The sequence below is a fragment of the Lithobates pipiens genome, unplaced genomic scaffold (genome assembly GCF_037356315.1).
Source record: "Lithobates pipiens isolate NorthernLeopardFrog02 unplaced genomic scaffold, aLitPip1_a1.2 Scaffold_18, whole genome shotgun sequence".
NCBI lineage: Eukaryota > Metazoa > Chordata > Amphibia > Anura > Ranidae > Lithobates > Lithobates pipiens.
In genome coordinates this window covers 27,777,330-27,795,252 of record NW_027507758.1, presented here as the reverse complement: position 1 = coordinate 27,795,252, position 17,923 = coordinate 27,777,330, and the positions used below count along the sequence as shown (strand labels likewise).

General features: G+C 41.2%; 1 protein-coding gene across 2 annotated transcripts in view; it reads left to right on the top strand.

Annotated features, from left to right (window-relative positions):
* The window catches only part of MCM8 (minichromosome maintenance 8 homologous recombination repair factor), a 74,579-nt gene that overhangs the window by 41,600 nt on the left and 15,056 nt on the right, over positions 1–17,923 (top strand). For both annotated transcript variants that reach the window (XM_077485499.1, XM_077485500.1), the window contains 7 exons: positions 2,710–2,908; positions 4,127–4,157; positions 5,814–5,954; positions 6,108–6,249; positions 10,535–10,730; positions 14,226–14,445; positions 16,078–16,287. In XM_077485499.1, coding sequence (XP_077341625.1) covers positions 2,710–2,908; positions 4,127–4,157; positions 5,814–5,954; positions 6,108–6,249; positions 10,535–10,730; positions 14,226–14,445; positions 16,078–16,287 — 1,139 coding nt within the window. The remainder of the gene's footprint in view (positions 1–2,709; positions 2,909–4,126; positions 4,158–5,813; positions 5,955–6,107; positions 6,250–10,534; positions 10,731–14,225; positions 14,446–16,077; positions 16,288–17,923) is intronic.

Genomic DNA, 17,923 nt, shown 5'->3' with positions numbered 1-17,923 from the left:
TCGCTAGGTAGCTAGTTATTTTTTTAGGTTCACCGCCAGGTTTTTATATCGCTAGGTACCCCGATATACTACCCAATAATGGTTTTAACCCCCTGATTGCCGCTAGTTAACCCTTTCACCCCCTTTTGCCAGTGTCACTAAGCGATCGTTTTTCTGATCGCTGCATTAGTGTCGCTACAGTCGCTAGGTAGCTAGTTATTTTTTTAGGTTCACCGCCAGGTTTTTATAGCGCTAGGTACCCCGATATACTACCCAATAATGGTTTTAACCCCCTGATTTCCGCTAGTTAACCCTTTCACCCCCTTTTGCCAGTGTCACTAAGCGATAATTTTTCTGAATGCTGCATCAGTGTCGCTAGTGTCGCTAGGTAGCTAGTTATTTTTTTAGGCTCACCGCCAGGTTTTTATAGCGCTAGGTACCCCGATATACTACCCAATAATGGTTTTAACCCCCTGATTGCTGCTAGTTAACCCTTTCACCCCCTTTCACCAGCGATCACAGTATAAGTGTCACTGGTGACGCTGGTTAGCCAGTTAGTTATTTAGGTTCCCCGTCAGGTTTTTATATAGCGCCAGGGACCCCCATATACTACCTAATAAAAATTTGAACCCCCTGATTGCCCCTAGTTAACCCTTTCACCACTGATCACCGTATAAGTGTTACGGGTGACTCTGGTTAGTTTGTTTTTTATAGCATTTTATATTCAAATCCGGAAGGCAGTGCTTGGTTTTCGGGGTCCCGTACGTGGCTAGGCTCCCAAAAAGTCCCCCACATGTGGTATCCCCGTACTCGAGAGAAGCAGCAGAATTTATTTTGGGGTGTAATTTGACTTCTGCACATAGCATGTGTGAGCAATATATCATTTAGTGACAACTTTGTGCAAAAAAAAAAAAGTTTGTAATATTCCCGCAACTTGTGGCAAAATATAAAATATTCCATGGACTCAACATGCCTCTCAGTAAATAGCTTGGGGTGTCTACTTTCCAAAATGGGGTCATTTTGGGGGGTTTTGTGCTATTTTGGCATTTTATGGCCTTCGAAACTGTGATAGGTAGTGAGGAGTTAAATCAAAAATTTGCACCCTTAGAAATCCTGAAGGTGGTGATTGGTTTTCGGGGTGCCGTGCGCGACTAGACTCCCAAAAAGTCCCACACACGTGGTATCGCCATACTCGGGAGAAGTAGCAGAATATATTTTGGGGTGCAATTCCACATATAACCATGGCATGTGTGAGCAATATATCATTTAGTGACAACTTTTTGTAAAAAAATTTTTTTTTTTTTTTTTTTGTCATTATTCAATCCCTTAGGACAAAAAAAATAAATATTCAATGGGCTCAACATACCCATCAGCAATTTCCTTGGGGTGTCTACTTTCCAAAATGGGGTCATTTGGGGGGGATTTGTACTGCCCTGCCATTTTAGCACCTCAAGAAATGAGATCGGCAGTCATAAATTAAAAGCTGTGTAAATTCCAGAAAATGTACTCTAGTTTGTAGACGCTATAACTTTTGCGCAAACCAAAAAATATACCCTTATTGACATTTTTTTTACTAAAGACATGTGGCTAAATAAATTTTGCCCTCAATGTATGACTAAAATTTAGTTTATTCGATTTTTCTTATAACAAAAAGAAGAAAATATCTTTTTTTTTCAAAATTTTCGCTCTTTTTCCATTTATATCGCAAAAAAAAAAAATCGCAGAGGCAATCAAATACCATCAAAAGAAAGCTCTATTTGTGGGAAGAAAAGGACGCAAATTTCGTTTGGGTGCAATATTGCATGACCGCGCAATTACCAGTTAAAGCAGCGCAGTGCGAAATTGCAAAAAGACCTCTGGTCCTTAAGGTGTTTATTGGTCCGGAGCTGAAGTGGTTATAAAATGTATTATTTAATAAATTTAACTAAGGATAGGAGGTCTCAAACACATCCACCACCTCCCCATAGTAGAAACATTTAACATAGAAACAAGAGGGAGATGTAGAGATGGGAGTTTTAACCTCCCTGGCGGTATGATTAGTTCTGATTTTAGGTGCTGAAAGTGGTACAATTATTTTGCATGGAAATTTGGCGTTTTTATATTGTAGGCCTGTAATTCTTAGGAATAACTCCCTTACATCTGTTCAAACCAGAGTCTAGCAGACATCCTGGGTATGATAAAGTTTATAATATAATAAATAATGCATCCTATGCATTAAGGTGAAAAAACATCTGATGATTACCAGCCCCCCGGTTTACTTAGCCCAGGCTTCTCGGCTCTTCATTGGATAGATTTATAGCAGCACAGCCATTGGCTCTCGGTAATGTCAATCAAATCCCATGACCCAGGGCAGGGCCAAGTCTTGCACTCGGGCGCGCCCGCAAGTTAACCCCCCGGGAGATCGCTTCTCCCAGGGGGCTTATCTGAGACCGGGAGGAGCTAGGAGAGCCGCCGGGGGACTGCAGAAAATGCCATTCGGGGCAACTCTGTGCAAAACAAGCTGCACAGTGGAGGGAAGTATGATAGGTTTGCTTTTTTTTTTTTTTTTTTTTTTCATAAAAATCAAACCTTTAGTGTCACTTTAACCCCTTAGCTCCCAGGGTGGGTATAACCAGCATGCTTCACTGCATATACAGACTGATTTTACTGTTGTGGGTTTAGTAACACTTTAGGGTAAGCCATTTACTGAATACTTTCAAATCTAATTTTTAATTATCTCCTTTTGTATAGGAGGGTTTAAAAATAAAAACAATAAATGCATGTTTCTGTTGTACATCGAGGCAAATTCAGTCAGTAACAGCAAAGGTCAGAAAGCTAAAGACACAGAGGAGAGCACCAGGCATGGGACAGCTATGGATTTTTCTCTGAAAGACCTGTACGCTATTCAAGAGATCCAGGCTCAGGAGAGTCTCTTCAAATTAATAGTCAAGTAAGTATACACTGCTTATCACTGCCATTATGGCTCCTTGTGCGTTGGCATTAATGATTTATGCATCCATTAACTTAATCGCTAGGCATTTCTTTTACTAAGCAGAATATTGTCTCTAAAGTCTGGTGGCATTAACTTTCTTACATTTTTTTCTTTTTTTAACAATTGCCTTTTACCTTCCTGTCATTTACCTGATTCAATTTTCATAATGACTCAGCAGGCTGTTATATATTTTAAATACAATTAAAAACAAAATGTACAAGTAGTCCCTAGGAACAGGGTCGTAGATATTTTCTTTCCTGGGAGGGGTTCAGTCTTTTGGGCACCCAGAAGAGAAAAATTAGCGAACCTGCCATGCTGTGACAAATTGTGGGTATTGCAAACTGTGTAGGGACAACCTGGATGACTGAATACATGGACCTAGAGGAATTGATCAGCCATGACACTACAAACTGCAGCCTTAACATGTGAAAGCGTTACAAGGTAAGGCAAAGAAAATACACAGAGAATAGAACTGCACAAATACAGAGTTAAAGCAACAAAACATTTGAAAGTGTACAATGTCTTTAATATTTAATTGCATGTGACTGTTTCCTTGTAAGTTTAATGACATTTATGCACACAGACCGCATTTTGTTTTATGCTTGATGTCAATTTCCCTTCCCTTTCCAGCGCACGGGGAGCTGCATGCATACAAGTGAAGAGCTGAACACAACTGTACTCTTGTAAACTCCAATGCTTCTTTGCATTGGGGGTTTACTTCCACCCATACATGTCCGACATATTTCTTGCACATTATCCTCTTCTCTGTGCTGTGCTTCTGGGACGGACCAGAATGATTCACTGTGCAGATGCAAACCAATCAAGATCAATCTGGTCCATCCCAGAAGCGTGCTGGACAGAAAGGAGCAGGGATTTCAAAAGGACCAAAAGGTGAAGGAACACTTTAAAGAGTAACCTAAACTCTCCTATTGTTTTTAGCCAAGGAAGCCGCCATCTTGGCCTCTGTTTAAACTTTAGCTGCCACGGTGATACACATGTGATCCGTTATGACACCAGACATTTGATGGTTTGACAGTTTGGTTGAAAGCACAGCGAATGTGACAGTTACCTTCCGTTAAATCTATGGGTTTAGTTCCGCTTTAGCATATATGATTGATTAACAATTTCCAGTTATAAGTCTGAATTAAATACATTTTTTGTGTTTTTTGTTCTTAGCTCTCTTTGCCCCATGATATATGGACATGAGGTGAGCTGCCATATTTACATTACCATTATAAACTCGGAATGCAATGTACTGTATGTTTTGTTGCTAAAGGGTTTCCTACAACTCTAGTGTCATCACAAGAATACATTTTATGTTCATTATTAAATGTGTGTTATGACTAACCTCTCTATTGTCTGATTCAGTCAAGGCCAAATTATATTTTCCAAGGAAATTGTCAGCCTGAATAATGTATACTATAGCTGAAAACTCATAAAACTTTAATCATTTGAATTAAATTTTTTTTTTTTTTTTTTTTTTAATATGCCAGTGGTTAATCTCTCTGCATGCCATTTGCTTGAAATGCCTTCTTCAGGGTAAAGTAACCGTTCTTGGTGATGACACTGAGGGGGTCCCACTTCCCTTCTGCCAGTATGGCTTATGATTTGATTGTGTACCTGAGGCTGACTATAAGGCCCCATTCACACCTGAGCATAGTATTTTCAAGCAGAAAATCGCATGGTTTGCCGCAATTTTTTTGTGCAGGGCAAAAGGTCACCAATGTAAAAAGAAGAAAAAAACGCCCAAATCTGCCCACTTCGAGCAACAAAAAAGGGTCCAGAACTTGTTTGAGCTTCAGGCGACTTGGAGTGGAGATGTGAACCATCTCCATTGAGAATAGTAGATTTTTTTTTCCCCTCCAGCGTTTTGTAGCTTCAGGCTTCAAGCTACAAAACTCTCAGGTGTGAATGGGGCCTGTAAAAGGAATTTTAATATGACCCATCAAAGATTTAAAGCTGAGCTCCATGTTTCATTCAACTTTTAAATAGTTCATTTGGACCAAGCTGCATAATAAATAAAATTTAAAATTAAATACAAATTCCAGTATATATACCATAGTTTGTTGTAGACGCTATAACTTTTGCACAAACCAATAAATATACGCTTATTGGGAATTTTTATTTATTTATTTTTTTGCCAAAAATATGTAGCAGCATACATATTGGCCTAGATTTCTAAAGAGATTCAATTTTTTTGACTTTTCTGTTGATTGGATTTGTTTTTATAGCAGAAAGAGAGATTGGTAAGACAAATATCAATAATATAATAAGGAAAAAAAATATATATATACACATACTGATCCTAGCGCTCAATGGAGAAAAAGTGATATCACTAAAAACAGCAGCTGTTATTAACCAAAAGTCAAATCTGTGTGTATATATATATATATGTGTGTGTGTGTGTGTGTGTGTATGTATGTGTATATATATATATATATATATATATATATATATATATATATATATATATATATATATATATATATACATATATATACATTTTATTTTTTTGCGCTATTAAAAAAAAAAAAAAAAAAGCCCTGTGGTGATCAAATACCTCCAGAAGAAAGCTCTATTTGTGGAGATAAAAACTTAAATTTTATTTGGGTGCAGCGTTGCACAATCATGCAATTTTCAGTTAAAGTTACGCAGTGCCGTATTGAAAAAAATGGCCTGGTCATGAAGGGGGATAGATCTTCTGGAGGTCACATTAAGGGATCTGTACTAATGCAATGTGTATATGTTACTTTCTTATTCATAGAAGAAACCCCCTCTAAGCTGGGAGTAAGTTTTCAAAGCTTAGTAAGTCTCACACTTTGAGAAAGGGTTATTTTTATTATTATTTTTTTTTTCTTTACAGGTGGTTAAAGCCGGGTTATCACTTGCTCTATTTGGAGGCTGTCAAAAATATGTGGATGATAAAAACAGAATTCCCATTCGTGGAGATCCTCACATGCTTGTGGTTGGAGATCCTGGACTGGGAAAAAGTCAGATGTTACAGGTAAGGATAACTTATGATTATGCTTTTGTCTTATTGAAAAGAGTTTGTAAAAAAATAAATAAAAATACTAGGGAATGCTGGTTTTGATGCACATTTACTCTAAATTAATTTCCAAATAAAGAGCTTCGTGATCCATATTTTATCATGTTGCAGGCAGTTTGTAATGTGGCCCCTCGTGGCATCTATGTTTGTGGAAACACGACTACAACTTCTGGATTGACAGTAACCCTATCCAGGGACAGCGCAACAGGAGATTTTGCCTTGGAAGCTGGAGCTCTAATTTTGGGAGACCAAGGTATGAGGTGTTATTGTCCTTTACAACTTCCATGTTGTAACACAGACATTTGCTTCAAAAAATTTCAAAACTTGTCAAAAGCTCCTTATGCAAGGATTGATTGGGAACATTGATTCCATTGTACCATAATAACATTTGCATACTTTTATTCCTGTATTGGTTTGTAAGCACAGAAGATAATAATAAGGTTAATGGTTTAACCTTGGGGTTATACAGCCGCCTACGGGAGGATTGGACACTAGCGAACATAAAAACTGTAGGCCAGCCCAAGATAACCAATCCTACTACCATTTTTTTCTAGCACATTGTGCGCTCTTTCCCATTATACAGCATCTATAGCAATGGTCTCCAAATTGCAGCCCTTTGCCTTCTTTTATCAGGCCCTTGGGGCACTATTCCATCTGGCCCTTGGGGCACTACTCTATCCATCGACACCCAACGATGGGGCAAAATTCCCCCTCCACTGACACCAGTGATGGGGCACTATTCCCCCTCCGCTGACACCATTGATGGGGCACTATTCCCCCTCCGCTGACACCATTGATGGGGCACTATTTCCCCTCCGCTGACACCATTGATGGGGCACTATTTCCCCTCCGCTGACACCATTGATGGGGCACTATTTCCCCTCCGCTGACACCATTGATGGGGCACTATTTCCCCTCCGCTGACACCATTGATGGGGCACTATTTCCCCTCCGCTGACACCATTGATGGGGCACTATTGCCCCTCCGCTGACACCGATGGGGCACTATTGCCCCTCCGCTGACACCGATGGGGCACTATTGCCCCTCCGCTGACACCGATGGGGCACTATTGCCCCTCCGCTGACACCGATGGGGCACTATTGCCCCTCCGCTGACACCGATGGGGCACTATTGCCCCTCCGCTGACACCGATGGGGCACTATTGCCCCTCCGCTGACACCGATGGGGCACTATTGCCCCTCCGCTGACACCGATGGGGCACTATTGCCCCTCCACTGACACCAATGACGGGGCACTATTGCCCCTCCGCTGACACCAATGACGGGGCACTATTGCCCCTCCGCTTACACCAATGACTGGGCACTATTGCCTCTCCGCTGACACCAACGATGGGACACCATTTCTGCCAATAGCACAGACAATGGGGCACAATTCCTCCCACTGACATCAATGATGGGGCATGGTTTACTCCCAATTATGCTAGGGCATTTTCTACTCCCACTGACCACAGTTCAGCCCCCCCGAAGTGTGAAGGAAGGAAGGAGCCTTTTGTTTAGAAAGTTTGGAGACCCCTGGTGGTCTAAACCATCTCCCTACTGCTGCCTGCCTACAGAGACTTTGGTCTGTTCCAGGGCTGCTTTTAGCTCACCTGCTTAAATCGGCACCATGAAGTCATGATGATCTCTGCTTCTAGTGTGTTGCGTCCTCAAAGTCCTCTGTAGACCCATCAGGTGCGGCTGGGGTTGGGTAATCTACTCTTTTTAGGTTACCATGGTCTTTACCATGTCATCCAAAACTTTATGGCCCAAATCAGAGTTATTTGCATCTTGATAAGTTATTATCTCTCCCAAGCGCTTATTTGCCCTTTTTTTTTATGTCTTAACAAGACCCCTACAATATTATACCAGTGGAGGATGCAACTGTCTACAAGAACCCAAACTAATACGTGGTTGGAAGCCCTTTCTACAAGGACCTAACCAATACATGGTTGGAAGTGCTTTTTAAAGCCCTGTTTTTCTCTTGCAGTTCCTGCTTTTAACTTGATCCTGGTGGTAAATTTACTTTACAAATAAACAAAAATATTTTGCGCTGCCACTATAAATCAAATCAACATATTATTCAAATATTTGAGGCAAAAAAACGATTTAAATAGCCCGAAATACACCGATCCCAAAATAATAAAAATTATACATTATAAAGTACAACTTGAGATAAAATTATTTCTTCACACCAATGTTGTGCACCAGCCACCATAAAGAAATAAACTAATTCTTAGGCCGCAAAAGTAAGGATGTCTAACAACGCTTTAGGGACAAATCCTAAATGGATGTATGGTAACCATACTCAATCCCACATTGCGAAAAAATAGCTTGGCTTTCTCTGTTTCCAAAGACGCTGCTCAGATCTCCACTGGATGTAACTCTCACAAATAGCGGTCGGTATCATATACACCAAGAGAGAAGAGCGAGGAGAAAACCAATAGTGAAGTACATTCCAAACATAACTGTCTGGACTTACAAAACAAGAACAGGCTGAGAACATATTACAAACGCCCACCGCTGGTTCTCCAGACGATGTCACCGCTAGGCTCAGCCTCCGTGTTTCGTCTGCGATGTCTTCCAAGGGGCAACAGACTTTATCTTGGCAAACGCTGTACAATTAGTAAAAATCATTTAAAAAAAAAAAAAAATTTAGGCCAGTACAGCAGTTGATCCCCTGCTTCTTGAACATACATATGTTCATATGCATAAGGCACTTTGACTAAAGTGCTAAACTGCAGGGCCTTTGCAAAAGAAGCATTTGATCTGCATGGCCGTTGAGGGCCAAAAAAATATTTCTGGACATGCTCTTGATAATATTATCCAGGACAATCGTCTTGATGACAATAAGATTGTGGAGTGGTAGCAAGGACACCAATCTTCCTCAGCAGAAGAAGCCTCATAAACAGATTTCAAAATCTTCTCCTTCTCTGACAAGAAACGTTAAGTTTCGTCTCTCCTCTCACTTGTCCTCCATTTTGAGACACCTGAAGCATGACTGTCAGTCCACCCGAAGTCCTGGCACTCTTAAGCCCTTGTACACACGGTCAGACATTCTGCCAACCAAATCCGTTTTATTTTGTCCGACGGATTGTGTGCGAAACTGTTGCGTACACACGGTCGGACCAAGTTGTCGGAAAATCCGATCGTTCAGAACGTGATGACGTTATTTCGTTACGACGGGACTACGTTCAGGCTAGTAGCCAATAGCTTTGATGTAGGAATTTGATCTGAGCATGCGTGGCACTTTGTCTGATCGGAATTCTCTACACATGATCGGAGTATGTCCGATCGGAGCATTTTGTCGGAAAATATTTCCAACAAGTTGGAAAATTGGGTCCGACGGATATTCCGACGGAAACAGTCCGATGCAGACCACACACAGTTGGATTATCCGACAAAACGGTCCGATAGGACACATTCCGACAGATTCTCCGACCGTGTGTACAAGGGCTAAGTCTGCCAAATCCTCAGATAAACTATTCTTGGCATGAAGGTGCACCCTCAATTTCCAGAGTGGGGGGGGGGGGCAGCTTGTGTGTCAGATGCTTGGGTGCAGGAGGTGGTATCCCTGAGCTACAAACCGGCCATTTGCTCAATGACCCTTCTTGCCTCCAACCTTCCTGTGTCACTGCACTGATTAGCAAATCTACACGAGCCCTCTTAGGTCTTCTGGAACAAGTTGTAATTGCCCCAGTTCCAGAATTGTTTCAGGGGTTTTTACTCCAACCTGTTTACGGTTCCCAAACCCAAAGGGATCATCCACCCCAGCTTGGATATCAGAGCTCCTGCATGTCTTCATTCCTGTACAGAAGTTTTGCATGGCATCCACCAAACCTGTCATTGCTTCCCTTCACCAGGAAGACTTTCTGGCTTCTGTGGACATCAGATACTTGCCTTCATGTACCCATCTTTTCAGTGAATCAGCAGTTCCTATGCCATGCTTTGTGGCCCCTTCATTGCCGTTAGTGATCCTGCCCATAAAATTAATTTTCTTGAAGTCCATTAAGGAACACAGGTCCCACCCCTCTATTTATGATTGTGCTCTCCAAAAGTGAGGTACGCTTGGTAGTAGGAGAGGATATCCTGGGTTGCTCAACAATTTTTTTATTTGCCAGCATCCAAGCCTCCTGTAGGGGGCAGGATGCGAAGAATAGGATTTCATGGCGAGTGCAAAAATTTAATTTTTCCTTTTTTATAATAGCACATAAAATTGCAAAAAAATTGGAACTGCTGCCCTTTGCCACCAATTAGATTACATTTTCCATTTGCTGGTAAAGTGAAACAAGAAGCCGCTTTCCTTTTTGGGCAACTGTCCCACTTCTCCAATTGAATACATTATCCTTAAAATACCTGAGCTCCTGGCTTTTTATTTTTAGAAGTGATATGTTCAGCTTCTCTGCTAAAGAAGCCAAATAAAACCAAAAAAGAAAGCAGGCAATTCATTACTGTGAGCAATACTTTTGTTTGTAGCCATTTTTTTAAGCCCCTGATTTCATTTTTTAATTATTATTATTATTATTATTATTATTATTTAGGTATATGTGGAATTGATGAGTTTGACAAGATGGGTAATCAACATCAGGCTCTACTAGAGGCTATGGAACAACAGAGTATTAGTCTTGCCAAGGCTGGAATTGTTTGCACCTTACCTGCCAGGACATCCATCATTGCTGCTGCCAACCCAGTGGGTGGGCACTACAACAAAGGCAAAACCGTCTCTGAAAATTTGAAGTAAGTACTCTGACAATTAAAGGGAAGGATTCCCAAGAAGTCAACAGTAATACATAGACTGCTATCACTGACCTGCTTCTGTAATTGCTGGTTGCCTCTGGTTTCACTATGTTAAAGCCCTGGCCTGAAACAAGTATTCAGCTAGTGAATTTAGGACCTCTGATCTTCAGAACCCCTGAATGAGGAAGCCATACATTTGGCATAATAGCCAGGGAAGTTGCAACTTCAGGTAGTCAGAGATGGACGGTATTGTATTTATTTATTTTTTTGTATCTTTTAAAGGATAACTTCACTTTTGTAACATGTTACACTCATATTCAGGGTGTAACATGTAAAATGTTCCAGATGCACCAGCATCCCTTTCCCCCGATCTCCCTCCTGCTAGCTGTCAGTCTGTAAAAGGTGCGGCCCTGCGGGGCTCTGCCTGCCGGCCGCATCATCCTTTCACAGTGCTCTATGAATGGAAAATGACAAGGCACCTGCAGCTTTTGCGGCTGTCAGTTTGTAGTTCTCAATGAACTACCTCGGTGCTGTTGAGCGCTGTGGTAGTTCATTGATGCTTCCTGTTAATGTGTAACCTGCTATGGCCAAACAGCTTACACACCGAGCCTGCAAGAGCCCTGCATAGCACCCATGATCTGCTTATTGTGTGTGTGTGTGTGTGTGTGTGTGTGTGTGTGTGTGTGTGTGTTTGATACTTTCTGGGCTCCCAACAAAAAAAAATAATAAACGCCATTTTTTTTTAATTTTTTTTTTAATTTTTTTTTTGGTAAAGGTAAACTTATCCTTTAAAACCAAAACAAGTGTGCAAAGCCACATGAAAACCAGTCTGTGACTGAATATTCCTGTGCTCAACCAAATATATTTCTAATCTGTTTACATCAATAATAAATAAAATTTATTACACAAATATAAAGTACAATTAAAAATTAACTTATGCACTTGTTTTTTTTTTTTTTAAACTTATGTGAAAAATAAACACTGCATCGAACCCACTGCCCACAAATAGCTCAAAGGGCTGCTAACACATCATAGAAGACTTCTGCATTCGGTGCTCCCAACTTTTCAGACCACCAAAAGTGGCAACTCCTTACTAGAAATATATGATCTCTGCATTTATAGAGATCAAATGCGCTTGTGAAAAAGGTTAAACCCCACCGGACACACTGTGTATGTTTCCACGTATTTCCCCTTCTTGCACACAGCTAACATCCTAGAACGCACAGCTCCCCTCAGTTGTAGTAGGAGAAAAAAAAAGAAGACCAACATAGGGCAATAACATTAGAACATAATATAGCACTTATTCATTGAAGTCAAACCCTCCTAGTGCTCACAACTTTCCAAACCACCAAAGGTGTCAGCTTCTTCCAAGAAATATATGATCTCTGGATTGTAAAGAGATCAAATGCACTTGTGAAGGGTTAAGAACCACTGTATGCTTCCATGTGTTTCTCCTTCTGAAACACAGCCAATACTCCTAGGTCTGCAAGTAATGGTTTTGTGCTGAAGTGATATTCACCCAATTATTTAGTTCTATTTGAACGTGACTTTGACAAAGCTTTGCATTTTACAGTATATTCGACAAAACTAGGCTCTGATGTACATTGTATGAGTTGATTATGGTAAGAGCGACATCTATAGGCCAGTGTCAGATTGTACAATGTATCCTGGAAGAGCACGGTCTGAGGGTCTACCAGCTTTATGAGACTTACAGCTCTCAAAAGGTAAAAGGCATTCATAGAATATTATGAACATTTTGTTCATAACTTTATCAGTCACCTTTTAGTAACAAATCTGATAAAACCGCCCAAGAACATTTTCTATTTAAAAAAAAATAAAATAAAAATTACTGATTACCACAAGGTTTATCTCTGACACCTGGAGACATTTTGCTGTATGATAGTAGAACAGGCATGCTCAACCTGTGGCCCCCGGAGCTGCCTGATGTGGCCAAAGACCTGAAACCTAATATCATTATTAGAGAAAAAACAAAATTAAAAGTCAGCAGCTACAAATACTGTAGCTGCTGACTTTTAATATAAGGCCACTCACCTTTCCAGGGAGCGGTTCTGTCGGCACCCCAAGCCGATCCATCCATTGGCTTCGGCTGCAGGCAGTGGCATTGCCAGTAAAGGAAACCAGCAGTGAAGCCTTCAGACAGCCGGTTTCCTACTGCGCCTGCGCGATTCACGCGACACTTTCTGAATGGTTCTGTCGTCTTCTGTGGGACAGACAGGTCTTGGAATGCAGTGTGGGGGGGGGGGGGGAGGCCTGATGCAACCGTGGAAGTGATGTACCTCGCCGCGGTGACATAGGATGGAAGTACCGAAGAAAAAAGGTACCAAAACAAATCTAAAAATGAGAGGGGTCATTTATTTAAAACAAAGATGTCTTTTTGCCTGGAACTCTGCTTTTAATTAATGAAAAATGTGAAAAAACAGACCAGGGAGGCGCATGCCCTTGTAGTGCTATAAACTTCTTAACCACAGAATGGCTTTGCCATACCCCGTATGGGTACGCTGCTCGGCGGGTGACCCGATGCATGTGGCTGACGGGCGCTATCTCTGCCGGCTACACGCACTCTCGGACGCGAGAACCAGCATGGGGATTTGTGTGTGTAGACAAATCCCTGTTCTGTCAAGGGAGAGGAGACATATTGTTTGTTCCTACTAAGTAGTAACAGCGATAGGTCTCCTCCCCCAGTCCGTCCTGTCCCCATACAGTTAGAAACACACCTAGGGAACACATTTAACCCCTTGATCTCTCCCTAGTGTCAACCCCTTCCCTGCCAGTGACATTTACACAGTAATCGGGGCTTTTTTGAAAGCACTGATAGCTGTATAATTGTCAATGGTCCCAAAATATGTCAAGTGTCCGATCGGTCTGCTGCAATGTCGCAGTACCGATTAAAAATCGCAAATCACAGATATCAGTAAAAAATGCCATAAATCTTTCCCATAATTTGTAGATGCTATAACTTGGGCAAACCAATTGATGTACACTTATTGCGACTTTTTTTTTTTTTTTTACAAAAATATTGGCCTAAACTGATGAAGAAATTTTGTTTTTTAAAAACCTTTTTGGGAATATTTATTATAGCAAAAGTTATTTTTATTTTATTTATTTAATTTTTTTTCAAAATTGTTGCTTCTTTTTTGTTTATAGAGCAAAAAATAAAACCCGCAGAAGCTATCAAATACCACAAAAAAAAGCTCTATTTGTGGGGGAAAAAATTACACAAATTTAGTTTGGGTACAGCATTGCATGACCTGCGCAATTGGCAGTTAAATCGCCACAGTGCCAAATTGTAAAAAGTGCTCTGGTCAGGAAGCTTGTATCACATTCTTTCTTCTCCATAAGTGTGCATAAATCGCAGCATGATATTTGGTAATAGGACACTGCTACATTCACTGTGTACTTTTATTTTATTTTTATTTTTTTTTTAACCAATCTCCATGCTTTTATTTATTTATTTATTTATTTATTTTTTTGCAGGATGGGAAGTGCCTTATTATCGAGATTTGACCTGGTGTTCATCCTGCTGGATACCCCAAACGTTGACCACGATCATTTACTTTCAGAACATGTGATGGCCATGAGGGCGGGGTCAAAGGAGATTTTACGCGGTGCAACGGTAACCCGTACAAACACTCAGGATTCCAGTACCTCTGTGCTGGAGCTGCCCTCTGACAGGCCTTTAAAAGACAGATTAAAGGTAATTTCAGTGGTAATATTCTGTGGTCTGTGTTTTCCTGAATAATATAAAAAAAAAAAAAGGGGGGGGCAGTTTCCAAAATCGGTTAACAGGACACAAGAAAATGTAACCCTGGGTACACATTCTTCCAGCAGTTTCTGATATTCATAACGGTGATACAAATTGGTAGTATGAAATTATTGACATAGACTAAACAAAGAGCAAAAGTATGCTTATAACCAACAGTGGTTCCATACCATACCAAAAAGAGAAAAGGGGATCATAAATAGTCAAACCCTAACCCGGGTGACTATAAAGGACCCCAGATAGCAGTCCTACTAACATAGGGCTGTCACCGGGAGATCACACCTGGAATGTACCTACTGCAAGATTTTTATGCTTACAGGGAAAGAAAACGCAGAGGGTGAAAAGAAAAAACAAATAAGGGAGTAGAGAAGGAAAAAAAAGGGGTGGGGGTGAGAAAGGTAAGGTTGGTGTGTCGCAGGGGGTGGCAACAACAGTCTCCATCAGCCGGCAGAACTCGCATCGAAGAGAGCTTTGCCCTGCTCAGAGTAGGTACGCTTTTGAGTACACCCCTTGGGTATGTTGCGCAGTCAATTCTGTGGTCTGTTTTTCAAGTCCCAATAAGTGATTACAAATCACCTTGCAGGAGATCTGACTAAGGATTCCCTTAGACCCCTTTCACGCTGGAGGTGGTTTCAAGCGCTAAAGTGCTAAAAATAGCACCTGTAAAGTGCCTGAAAAATGCCTCCCCTGCAGCCCCAGTGTGAGAGCCCGAGTGCTTTCACATTGGGGTGCTGCGCGGGCAGGACATTAAAAAAAAAAAGTCCTGCAAGCAGCATCGTTGGGGCGGTGTACATCCCTCCTAAACCACCTGCAAAGCGATTCGGCAGCAGTGCTTTTAGGGCACATTTCCCCCTTTCCTCGGCCACTAGCGGGGGTTAAAAGTGTCTCAGTGTGAAGGGGGTCTTATCTTTCATAGTCTCAATAATGAGATAAATTGACTGTTGCTCCGTTCACATATATGCGAATTGGATGCGTTTTGAACCGCAGCCGATTTGCATGACGTGAACCAACAGCCTTCTCTATGGAGCCGGTTCACATATATGTGGTGCAGCAGCCGTGCGGATTCGCTGTGTATTGAAAGAGTCCTGTGTGTGTTCCCAGCACTGCGTTTTGGTTCAGATGCGTGTTACCGGCTATGGCCTTCTATGAGAACGCATCTAATTTGCACATTTCATCCATTTTTTTTTTTGTTTTTGTTTTTTTTAAGCACTAATTTTTGATCAGGAAAAAAAAAAAAAGAATCCATACTGGGCTTTAATCCGAGCATGCAGCCACATGAAAGTGGGGGGTGGGGAGGGAAGCGAGCTCCTCTGTAGGGGACAGCAATCTGTGATTTGTGTTTCATCAAACCAGAATCCACCCAGCATTTTCAGTGCTTGATGGCTGTTACGTTTGATGCATCAAACCCTGCGATGGAAAAGGAAACAAACCTCTGGCAAACTGTTAACTTTGCTGATGTGCTTCACACCGATCAAGTGTATCCATAGATTTGCATTACTTGTATACTATATGCTGCTTATTCATTATTTGTTAAAGGACTGCTCACACTGTTTATTCCTAATTTAGGTTCAGCCAGGTGAATATTTTGATCCTATCCCACACCAGCTATTAAGAAAGTACATTGGATATGCCCGACAGTATGTACATCCTAAGCTGTCCCCGGATGCAGCTCATGTCCTCCAAGGCTTCTACCTGGAGCTTAGAAAACAGAACCAAGGCATTGACAGCACTCCTATTACAACCAGACAACTTGAGTCATTAATCCGACTAACAGAGGTACAGGAAACACAATTGAAAGTATTTTTGTCCATTATGAGGAACTTTTTCAGTTCTGAGGTTATGTGCACGGTGGTCCTCTTTAATGCTGTCCCCTTCCCTTGAGAGCATGGAGAAATGTTCCAGCAGTGGGATGAAGACCACCTGTCCCCCTCCCAAAACAATATCGAGTCAAGCTGAGTTCTGCTCAGCCTTTCACAGGAAGCTTTGTATTCTAATGCAAAGCTTCCTCTGATTGGCTGAGATGTACATCATGACATCATCTGCCCGCCTGTATTCATTCATAGAATACAAAACTTCCTGTTAATGGCGGAGCAGCGCTCATCCCGACTCTATTTTTGTTCTGGGAGTGGGGCGGGACATTCTTGTCCCACTGGCAGAACACAACCATGTATACTGAATGTAGCTGAGGCTACATACAGGTAATATAGTGTGCCCAGCAGTGCAGTAACATTTGTTTGGGCCAGCTTGGCCCAAATAAAATATTTAAAGGGACATTAAACGTAGAATTGGGCTTTAAACTATATGTCTTTGTGCATATTAATATGGCCTTATTGTTGCTTTGTGTTTTTCCCTTTTTTTAAAAAGTTTGTTGCGGTTTTAATTCAGTAAGTTCCCTTTCTTACATTGCAGTCAGTAGCAAGCAGCGCAGTTTAAGTTTAATTTTAATCCCTTTTAAAGAGGAACTAAAGTCTAACAGGCCAGGCAGACTCTTTATTGCAATGTCTTTTCTTCAATAAAATAAACCTACCTGGCTGCTCAGTCATCTGTAGAATGTACACTGAGCTGTGCATGCGCAGCTCTGTTTTCGTTGCGGCACAGTGCCCATGTGCCAGGATGACTGCACTCACTCATCCTGCACCAGTCAATCAAGACAACCTGTAGTCTGACTCCTGGAAAAGTCGAGGAGAAGATGCCAGCTTAGGAAATTTATGGGCATCAGACTCTGAATGCAAACGTAAATGTAGCAGAATTGAGTTATGCTTTTAGTCTGTTTTTTGTTGTGGGTTGTTGTTGTTGTTTTTTTTTGTTTTTTTTTGTTACCAAACAACTTGCTGCAGTTGATTTCTGAAAGATATGGTTATTTCATTAAGGCTCGGTTCACATATATGAATTGGATGCATTTTAAACCTCATCTGATTTGTATAACGTGAACCGGACCGGCTTGCAATGGAGCCTGTTCACACATGTCCAGGAGGGCTACAGTCCATTTTTGAAGAGGTCCGGTTCAGGTGTGAACGCAAGTAAAAATGTTTGCACATGAACCGGTGAACAAAGCTGCTCCGGGCTCCTTTTTAAAAAACTGACTGCAGACCATAGGCGGACATGTGTGAACCGAGCCTAATGCCTGGAACACACAATGAGATTATCAAATAATTGATCATCTGTTTTTTTTTTGTTTTTTTTTGCATGCTAGTCTCATATCAAATATTAAAAGGTTACAAAAATTCTCGTACAGCAGAGTAAAAATTGATGTAATTTAATGTAGTTCCAGACAAAACCTTTATTATTATTATTATACAGGATTTATATAAGGCGAACAGTTTGCGCAGCGCTTTACAATATGAGGGCAGACAGTACAGTTGCAATACAATTTAATACTGGAGGGATCAGAGGGCCCTGCTCGTTAGAGCTT